Source organism: Phycodurus eques, chromosome 6 (assembly GCF_024500275.1).
Source record: "Phycodurus eques isolate BA_2022a chromosome 6, UOR_Pequ_1.1, whole genome shotgun sequence".
NCBI lineage: Eukaryota > Metazoa > Chordata > Actinopteri > Syngnathiformes > Syngnathidae > Phycodurus > Phycodurus eques.
Genome location: NC_084530.1, coordinates 27,148,444 through 27,159,001, shown reverse-complemented (window position 1 = coordinate 27,159,001; position 10,558 = coordinate 27,148,444). Strand labels below are relative to the sequence as shown.

Below are 10,558 nucleotides of genomic sequence, written 5' to 3'. Positions count from 1 at the left end.
CTTTGATTTGCCCTTTTGTCACATTTTCACACTTATTTGTTGCACTGGATGGTACCTGAGTGTTTTATTTTTATTTATTTTTTATAAATAATATGTAGCAACCCAACGAAGAGAATGCATTTAATTGTTGAGTGTGTTTGGCCTTTGTTGGCAGTGACCCCTGAGCACTGACCCCACAAATTGTTCCGTCACCTTTGTACAAATGTGTACATAAATGGCACCGTAGCTTATTGCAAACTTATGCCAACACAGTGGTAAAGTCTGTAGATAATTTGTTTTGGCTTCTCGGCCATAAATATGAAAAAAAAAAAAAAAAAAAATCTAAAAACAATGTAATCTTCGGTCACTCATCACATAGAAAGGTATACCAAGGGCCCAATGTTGAAAGTTTTTAAAGGATAAGTTAATGTTTTGAACAGTCGATCATTCCGTTGTAAATTGCAAGCCTGACGTAAAACTACAAAATTACAAAACGTGTAATGTGAATGTTGCATTTTTTATTTTTTAAAAATAATTTCCACATCCAAGTTCTTTTATTTTGAAGCTCCAATTCCTTTTATTTTGAAGTGTAACGTGTAGCAGACACGCCTAAATTTGAAGCGGAAGCACGTTCGCAAAGTGGGTCCACTCGCTGTCAGTCTTCGCCACTGAAGTCGAAAAACGACCTTTGGCGGCACTATTTGTGTTATTATTTTAGCGTTGGCTTCTTGCAACTATTGTACGTAGCGTGTGTCAAAACTGGTAGAAATTGTGAGACTTGGAAGTTCTCTCGACGCGAAAACGTCAAAGTCTATTCCGTGTACGTCCCCAAACAACAACATGGCGTTTTTGAAAATGTTTGGGGTGAACGCCGTCTTTGTGACACCTTAACTCTACTTTCGAGTGAGTGCTAGCCGTCCGACTTCGACTGCTTTCGGCTGACCTCGGCGCTAAACTCGTGCTTCACCTTCCCACGCCGGCCGGCTGCTAGCATTAGCCGAAGTTAGCCCGCCGCTGTCCACCTCCGGAGCGCCGTCAAAACGGGAGCGGTCAGCGAGAAGGATCCTGCCGGCTCAGCATCCAGCTCGAGCGGCGTGAGGATGGAGTTCGCCGCGGTGAGTGTGCTGGGATCAACACCAGCCGCAAATGGCATAAATTCGCGAGCAGTACACACCCTTTATTTTTTAAATAATTGTCGATATTACCAGTGGAAAAAAAATAATTAAAATGGCAGATGAATTTAACACGCCACAGATAAGTGTTGTTAACAAACTTGCAAAATTTTTATGAATTAAAAAAAAGAAATTGCCAAGTATATTAAATAATAGATCATAGCCTAATAAGCTATAAGTAATGACAATTCCACATTTCCCCCCAAACGTTTTGGAGCAAATTACTACAAATATTCACATATGAGTGCAGTTTCAACATTATGAATCTGTGTGTTTTCCTACTAGATGCACCTTTTATAAAACAACTTAAGATATAGAAATAATTTTAAATTTGCATGAATATCCACATCCATCTGGAAATCTTGACAACCTGAACTGACTTATCCGACCATGCAAGCTAAAGTTTTATTGTACAGTAAAATGTTCTGTAAGAAAGTTCGCAAATCGGTAAGGGTTGACTGTGCAGCTGCTGTACACAACAACAATGTATTACATTTCACTGTCTCCTTAAGGTTTAATAATTAAACCACCGTCTATATAAAGTTATGGCGTTGTCATTAACAGACAAGTTACTGTGTGACAACAATGGTTCATGTTTTGTGATAACTTGGGAGCATTTGCATTATGGCATAAATGTGTCATAAACGGCACAAAAACAAAATGGCATCAATTGTTTTTGCAAAAGACACCTGGGAAGTACCCCCAGAATTTGCACAAGCCCCTTTAAAGACAATTGCCAAATGTGAAGCATGACTGTCACACAAGTGTAAAAAGAGGTTCACCACTGTTAAAAATATTACATCCTAAAGTAGTACCTTGAATGTTGAACTTGCGCAGCAAGACTGTTAAGAATGTTAATGTCACTTTGCATTAACTATAAAGTGGACCCCTGCATTCACCTATTCGCAGATTTTTTTGGGTGAGTTTCTTTCCTTACTTTTATTATTTTTCTTTTTGGGGGCAGGAACCACCCCCCAAAAATGCTTATACGTGGTATATCCCCACTTATTCAATAATTTATTGAGTTGAAAAAAAGTGACAATAAAAATGTTTTTTTATTCAGTTGAATGAAGTTGGGACACTGTGTTAAACATAAACATAAATAAAAACAGAATACAGTGATTTGCAAATCATGTTCGACCTGTACTTAATTGAATACACTACAAAGACAAGATATTTAATGTTCAGACTTATCAACTTTATTGTTTTTGGCAAATAATCATTAACTTAGAATTTTATGGCTGCAACACGTTCCCAAAAAGCTGGGACAGGGTCATGTTTACCACTGTGTTACATCACCTTTTCTTTTGACAACATTCAATTTGACAATGAACGTTTGGGAACTGAGGACACTAATTGTTGAGGCTTTGTCGGTGGAATTATTTCCCATTCTTGCTCGATGTACAGCTTCAGCTATTCAACAGTCCGGGGTCTCCGTTGTCGTATTTTATGCTTCATAATGCAGGCAGGCCAGTCTAGTACCCGCACTCTTTTACTACGAAGCCACGCTGTTGTAACACGTTCAGAATGTGGTTTGGCATTGTCTTGCTTAAATAAGCAGGGCCGTCCATAAAAAAGACGTCGCTTGGATGGCAGCGTAATTTTCTCCAAAACCTGTATGTACCTTTCAGCATTAATGGTGCCTTCACAGATGTGTAAGTTACCCATGCCATTGGCACTAACACAGCCCCCATACCATCAAAGATGCTGGCTTTTGAACTTTGCATCCATAACAGTCCGGATGATACTTTTCCTCTTTGACCCGGAGGACACGACGTCCACAATATCCAAAAACAATTTAAAATGTGGACTCGTCGGACCACAGAACACTTTTCCACTTTGCATTGGTCCATCTTAGATAAGCTCGGGCCCAGAGAAGCCGGCAGCGTTTCTGGGTGTTGTTGATAAATGGCTTTTGCTTTGCATAGTAGAGTTTCAAGTTGCACTTACGGGTGTAGCGCCAAACTGTATTTACTGACATTGGTTTTCTGAAGTGTTCCTGAGCCCATGTGGTGATATCCTTTACACATTGATGTCAGTTTTTGATACAGTGCCGTCTGAGGGATCGACGGTCACGGGTATTCAGTGTTGGTTTTCGGCCTTGCCGCTTACATGCAGTGATTTCTCCAGATTCTCTGAAGCTTTTGACGATATTATGGACCGTAGATGAGAAGAGAAATCGTAGAGAATCCCTAAATTCCTTGCAATTGTACATTGAGGTACATTGTCCTTGAACTGTTGGACTATTTTCTCAAGCGCTTGTTCACAAAAAGGTGCATCTCACCCTATCTTTGCTTGTGAATGACTGAGCAATTCAGGCAAGCTCCTTTTATACCCAATCATGGCACCCAACTGTTCCCAATTAGCCTGTTCACCTGTGGGATGTTCCAAACAGGTGTTTGATGAGCATTCCTCAACTTTCTCAGTTGTTTTTGCCCCCTGTCCCAGCTTTTTTGGAACGCGTTGCAGCCATAAAATTCTAAGTTAATGATTATTTGTTAAAAACAATCAAGTTGATCAGTTTGAACATTAAGTATCTTGTCTTTGTAGTGTATTCAATTAAATATAAGTGGAACATGATATGGAAATAATTGTATTCTTTTTTTAATATATGTTTAACACAACGTCCCAACTTAATTGGAATTGGGGTTGTATAATAGGCGTTAATTATAGGCGGCTTTATGCTATTGGCGGTCGGGCCTGGTCCCTAACCCCTGTAAATAGCGGGGGTCCACTGTACTACTGTACAGGCTTTATAATGGAATAGTATCCTTCTGGAACAGATTCGTTCTACTTCCATTATTTTCTATGGGAAAATGGCGACCCTGAATGGAATGATATTTGAATTGACATTTTTTAAATTTATTGTTTTTTAGCTAAAAATTATTGCATACGTGGTGATATAACGCCAATAGGCCCCTTCCCCCAAAAATTCACAAATAACATTATTATTATTATTTTTTTTTTTTCGTCCTGTTCGGCTGTTAGGTCAAGCTGAAATGGAGGATCTGTATCCCTTTCATGCCGGAACAGTTTTACTGTGTCACAGTGGAGTTTTTAAGCTGCCACTGTGGTTTCTTAGTATTATAATTGGTATTTATTGAGAATCAGAGTCGACCAGTCAAACAGAACAAAGTTTCTAGAGGGGAGTGAGAAACGAAGACAGAAGACAAATCACTAATTGTAATTAAGATGAGAAAAGTAAATCATTACATATCTAGAATAATGAAACATTAGATATGGGGCAGTAGTGCTACACCCTGCGGGGATCGGACAGGAGAAAAAGCATGCAGGTCAAGGGTCCTCTGATTAAAAATTTAAAAAGGACAAAAAAAGAAAAGAAAAAAATCCACGGATGCCTCCAGATGCCAAAAAGCGAGTATACGGGGGTCCAATGTACTTTGTTTGTTGTAAATAATGACTTTTCGGACCAGTAAAGTGAAACTGGGTAATTTCCTGTGCACACCTGATGATCTCTCACGGCATACTGATATGCCGCATCACAGCGCCTTGGAGGTTCCACCGTCATCTTGCCCGAAAAGGACGCGTCCATTAAAGCGCGCCGTACATCCATTTCGAGTCCATGCAACACACAGAGCAGCATGCCATGACTCATGCCATTTGACAAAGATGCGGCGCAGCAGCGAGAGGGGCGGGCACATGTGCGAGTGTGTCTCCGCGAGATAAAGATAGAAGCCCGTGGAAAGCGTCGCCCAGATTATAAGCCTCTGCTTTTGGCGACAAAACCGGGGGAGGGCGGACGACGAGCCAGCTTCCGAAGAGCCTTTTTTATTCTTTTTTTTTTGTTTGTTTGTTTTTTTTGGGTGTCTGTGGCAGCCAGTGATGCTTCATGCGCTGACATGCACTTTGCGACGGCACCATCACTTCATAGTGTGAGGTGAACTGGGGCAACATGCAGAAAAAACACCAGCCTTCCAGCGCAGGGTCAAGCAGTTTGGGGGGGAAGGTAGGACATCGAAGTGGAGGACTTGACCACATTGTTGACGCGCTCTGATGTATTTGTGTGGCTGTTTACCTTCAACAGCACTAGCCTGTTTATCCACGAGGCTTCACATTTCGTCTCCACGTCGAATGCTATTCAACACCTCCTTTGTACCAACGGGTGTTCTTGTTTTCCTCTCGTTGTGCTGCACAACATCTCACCATTATTGTGTGTTTATTTTTTTCAATTGTGTTTGTTTATGTATTCTGGTCTCTTTATCTTTGTGCAGCACAACCTTTGACATAACACCTTTGTATAGTGTGTGTCTTTGCATTATTGTCTTGTCTCTTGTCTTATTGTCAATTGTCTATCTATCGCTGTTCAGCACGCTTGAGATCTTACCTTGTGTGTGCGTGTGCGAGTGGTTTCCTCTTCATGCAGCACAAGCTTTGACTTTTATTGTGTGTGTGAGTGCGTGCGTTTGTTTGTTCTTGTTTTTCCATCTTTGTGCAGCACAACCTTGACATCCCACCTTTTATTGCGTGCAAGTGTCTTTCTCTTCGTGCAGTACAACCCTTGGCATTCCATCTTTAGTGTGTGTGTGTATCAGGAGAGAGACAGTGTTGTTCTAAGTGCAGAACCACTGTTGACATCCCACTTTTATTGTTGTATTTTTTTTTTTTTTTTTTTACTTTCTATTTTTGTGCAGCACAATCTTGACATCTCACCTTATATTTTGTGTGCGCTTGTCTTTCTATCTTTGTGTCGCGTAGCCCTTGGCATCCAACCTTTAGTTGTGTGTGTGTGTGTGTGAGAGAGTGTGTGAGCGTGTAGTAGTGTGTGTTCGTCTTTGTGTGGCGCTTACCCGTCATCCACTCGTGTGCGTGTGAGTGCCAAGATATGTGCGTGCGCGCACGCTTGTCTTGCAATTTCACCTTTTATTGCATGAATGTGTGTGTGTGTGTGTGTGTGTGTGTGTGCGCGGACTCTCTGTACACATGTCCGTCATCGTGGCTGCATGGGTGGCACACGTCCTTCTTTCAAGAGTATTTATTCACCAGGATATAACACCAAGTAAACAGCCGTGACTCAGTCACGTTTATTTAGACTGATTTAATTAGGTCAATAAAATGTCATCCCATTGTGATACCGTTGCCAGCATAATGTCCCCCCCCCCCCCCGCATCCTCTCCTCTTTTCCCCTCTGTATGTGCTTTTTTCTGTCCCTCTTCTCCTCTTTCTTCATCTCTCCATCCATCCTTTTTGTGTCCTCAGGCCCATCCAGCTCTCAAAGCCTTCATGTGCGGCTCCCTCAGCGGCACATGCTCCACGCTGCTCTTCCAGCCTCTGGATCTGGTGAAGACACGGCTGCAGACCTTGCAGAACACCGCCAAGCCAGGGTGTGTTTGCGTGAATAATCATTTCATTCTTTGACACACACACTCGGTGTGCTTTCCTGGCACAAGCTAACAAGGGCGCACACGCTTGCAGGCTGTCATGTCACCCACAAAGGGAACATAGTCTCGGTGTCAGTCACCGAGGATACATACTTATTTACTGTACACTGTATTCCATGTTGCAATAGCTAAGGTATGACCAACCTTCCTTGTATTTTGTCTTTTAGTTCACCAAAAGTGGGCATGTTTCGCGTTTTCATCAACGTGATAAGGACAGAAAGTGTCTTCAGCCTGTGGAAAGGAGTTTCCCCTGTGAGTAACAGACCCAGCAAGGCTGCTTTGAGTGTTTAGCCACATTTTTATCAAGTGATACGATTCGGTTCTGTTTGCTACAGTGCAGGTTTGCATTTTTAAAGAGACCCAAAATATCCGACTGCAACAAACCGGTGGCCTTTTCAGTGTTTCTTGTTTACAAGTACTGTCAATACACTGCCCCGTCTCGTGGTATTGCAGTAACTGATGCAGCAGGTGCATATGCAAGCTTGATCAGGGTTTGCTTGATCCGAATTGTGAACTGAACTGAACCGCACCTCATGGTGGAAATCAGGCTTTCAAGTGCAAAAATAATATTGTCTTTTTACAGTTTACACAGCCAATATACTACATTGAGACTCCACATGAGATAATATTTTGCGTCACTCCCCCAAAGAGTCCGCAGCTCGTTTGGGGGAAAAAAGTGAGATGTTGAAATATTTTGCTTCCAGACTGTGCGGGTGAACCTAATGTTGTCGCTGATGACTGTATAAGTTTCAGAGTGCAACAGTTGTCACATTTATGCATAACCACAATTGGCAAAGTCAGATGCAAAAGAAATGACGACACGATGATGTGTCGATTTCTGCCTGGCAGTCGTTCGTCCGCTGCATCCCCGGTGTGGGCATATACTTCAGCACCTTCTACTCGCTCAAGCAGCATTTCTTCCTGGACCGGGCACCCAACGCCGGCGAGGCCGTGCTGCTGGGGGCCGGTGCCAGAGCGGTGGCCGGCGTCTGCATGTTGCCGTTCACCGTCATCAAAACGCGCTTTGAGGTAAACGTGAGACACTGGAAGCGAACACTAACTTGGCAAAGCGCATCGTGGCACTATAGATAAGTGTACATAGTTTAATTAGCTGAGGAGCCATAAAAAAGTGATGAAGTGTCACTTTTTTGTCCCAGAGTGGCTTTTACAACTACGTGAGCGTAACCGGCGCTCTGAGGAGCATGTACAAGACGGAGGGCGTGAGAGCGCTGTTCTCCGGCTTCACCGCCACGCTGCTGCGCGACGCCCCCTTCTCCGGGATCTACGTCATGTTCTACAGCCAGGCCAAGAAGATGCTGCCTGCAGGTCTGAACCAACACATTCTCCCAAGAAGCCAACACCACGCTGCTAACGCTTTTTCTTGTTGTTGTTTTTTAATTAATTTTATTAGAGGTGACGTCGTCAGTCTACATGCCCTTGGTCAACTTCAGCTGCGGCGTGGTGGCGGGTGTCATGGCGTCGCTGGTCACGCAGCCTGCGGATGTGGTGAAGACGCACATTCAAGTCAGCCCATCACACTGGAGCACAACGGACGCTATTCGCTACGTCTACGAGGTGACTGTTAAGCTGGGGTACACACTTAGCGATTTTTAACATCTTTAAAATGTGTGAGACCCCACCCACAGCAAGGAAAAAATTGGCTTGTGTGTGCTGAATGCTCTTATTATGTGTGGTATTGTACACGGGTAGAGCTATGAACAAATTAGTGGTGATTCGAATTGACTTGACCCATGAGTTTGTTTGAAAAATTTTTCGCATTTGAATCAAAAAGTAACATAGTACATACTTTATTCTGACAAGAGTTGCAAAGCCGAATTTACTTCCGTGTCAGGCCTTGTCACAGAATCAATCAAACTTGTATCTGAAATCACCACTGTACACAGAAATTTCCATTATTCTTCCATCCAAATTATTTCTATTTCCATTATTTCAGGCATTAAAGACGAAACATTTGCTGTTGGTTTTCTTCCTCAGAAACACGGTCTCAGCGGCTTTTTCCGCGGGGCCATACCTCGGTCCCTTCGCCGCACTCTGATGGCCGCCATGGCCTGGACTGTCTATGAACAGCTGATGGCTCGGATGGGCCTCAAGTCCTGAAGACGGGGGCGAGACCTTCAGGAATATCATCGAGCCTGTAGAGTGAGAGCGCTTGCGTGTGAGTGAGTGTGTGTCTGTGTGTGTGTGCGTTTGATGCTAAATTATTGATGCTAAACTATTTGTGAAAATGTGTACAATATCTGTGGGTGTGAGATTTTGAACTTTGTCGTGCGTCAATATCTACAATGTAGCAACACTTGACAGGCAGAACTGCACTGGATTCTGCCAGATTTCTTGAAGGAGCACACACTTGAGCAGGGTTTCTTACTCGCCAGTCAACCTCCCAATAAGAAAATTGGTTTAGTTTTAAAGCTCAGACAATCACAAATACTCATAGATGTATTAAGGGGAAAAAAATCTTGGCTTATTGTTATACTGCTCAAATCTATTCTTTAAAAGGTCACCAAAACTAATATTTTGTCAAACAACATGCTATGTGACTCGGAACATCCTTAGACTCATTCTAGGATTTTTCTATTTCTATTTAATATATTTTCTTTTTTCTTTTCAAAGGGCAATAGCAGTGCAGTTTGTATTTTGTTTCCCCTGCTGTTCAGTTTTACCTAAATAGGGTTTACTGAGCTCAGTATTGAATTTGTATTATTATTTTTTTTTTGCGGCTATCAGATATTTTTAGTATTGATTTTTCTGTCAATTAATCGAATAATTGGAGAATTTTTTTTATTTTGCATTAAAATGTATTGCAAAATCTTTTGATGACTGTTTATTGTTTGTGTTGTTTAATTATTAAACAAAACCAAATGAAGAACAATTAACCAGTATCACACTAAAGGGAGTGATGTACTCGCTAAACTTTTTGACACTGTGAGCTGCTTCTTGGGTAGTTAGCCATGCGAAGGGCTACTAGTTTGATACACTTCTGAGGCTGCTTCAGGTTCAACTACATTTCAATTACAGCTTACACTACGGCTGCAAATAATTATTTTCATAATATATTAAATTATAATTTTTTAAATAAATTGATAAGGATTTAGTTACTGGTTTGGTCTGTACATGTCAGGAAATAGGGAAACATTTTGATCGTTGTTTTCCAAAGTAAAAGCAGATGCTTGCAAATGGCTTATTTTGATTAAACGCAAAGATAACCAGCCAGAGTATTTACTGTTAAGAGGCTGAAATTGGAGGATTTGGACTATTTTAGGCAAAACAAAAGGTCTAAACGGTTATTCGATTATCACAAAAAGTTTAATTTGATTGATTCGATTTAATCGATTAATTGTTGCACCTCTATTGTTCGCGCATAAGGTGAATTAAAGTGTTGCAGTCTTACCATGTGTTGTAAATGAGTTTCCTGTGCAGTATTAATGCTGATCTTTTGTTATGTAGAGACGATTAGCGCTCCAGTTGACTGATTTTATGGCATCATGATCCAAAATGAAGACCTCCCTCCTCCGCTAACCTTGACAAACATGTTCTCTGGTCTTCTGAACGTGAGCATAAATGTACTTACCACCACTTACTGGTTAAAATCAACTGAAGGCTCTTTGCTGTACATATTTCTTATAGAGAGGTGATTTATTGGTATTTTGACGTCCATGCAAACACTGCCAAATACGTGTATTGCCAGTACATGTTTCTGCAGTTAGTAGCGACATGGAGGCTGGCGAAACAGTGTCTTAATCATCCTTCAGTGTGGGCGTGTGACTGCAGTCATTTGACAGTGCACTCCTGTCTCCGTCTATGGTGAATATATGATCCTTGTTATTGTACATGGTCTGTGCAGTGTTGGTTCGGACATTGTGCCTGTCAATTTCTATTGTGAATAAAAATACATTTTCAGTAAATGTGTTGGAACCATGTGTCATCTGTTTTTAATACAGATGCAGTGGATTTAAACATGCCACTTGCCAGCTGTAGTATTTCATCATT

At 41.7% G+C, this 10,558-nt stretch overlaps 1 protein-coding gene across 2 annotated transcripts; it reads left to right on the top strand.

Annotated features, from left to right (window-relative positions):
* The first annotated feature begins 579 nt into the window (after positions 1-579).
* On the top strand, positions 580-10,431 carry LOC133404589 (mitochondrial glycine transporter B-like). Of its 2 annotated transcripts, XM_061680626.1 has the most exons (8): positions 580-882; positions 971-1,094; positions 6,369-6,493; positions 6,718-6,802; positions 7,400-7,579; positions 7,708-7,876; positions 7,962-8,125; positions 8,546-10,431. In XM_061680626.1, exons 2-8 carry the CDS (start codon positions 1,080-1,082, stop codon positions 8,666-8,668), a joined length of 861 nt encoding a protein of 286 aa, XP_061536610.1. In that variant the 5' UTR covers positions 580-882; positions 971-1,079; the 3' UTR covers positions 8,669-10,431. The 2 variants fall into 2 exon arrangements, with proteins under 2 accessions (XP_061536610.1, XP_061536609.1); XM_061680625.1 differs by lacking the exons at positions 580-882; positions 971-1,094 and adding an exon at positions 4,955-5,118.
* The last annotated feature ends 127 nt before the right edge of the window (positions 10,432-10,558 follow it).

Coding starts and splice junctions, on each gene's coding strand:
- LOC133404589 (XM_061680625.1), top strand. CDS start 5,065: ATGCAGAAAAAACACCAGCCTTCCAGCGCAGGGTCAAGCAGTTTGGGG. Junction 6,494..6,717: donor CAGAACACCGCCAAGCCAGG/GTGTGTTTGCGT, acceptor TTTGTCTTTTAG/TTCACCAAAAGTGGGCATGT. Junction 6,803..7,399: donor TGTGGAAAGGAGTTTCCCCT/GTGAGTAACAGA, acceptor TCTGCCTGGCAG/TCGTTCGTCCGCTGCATCCC.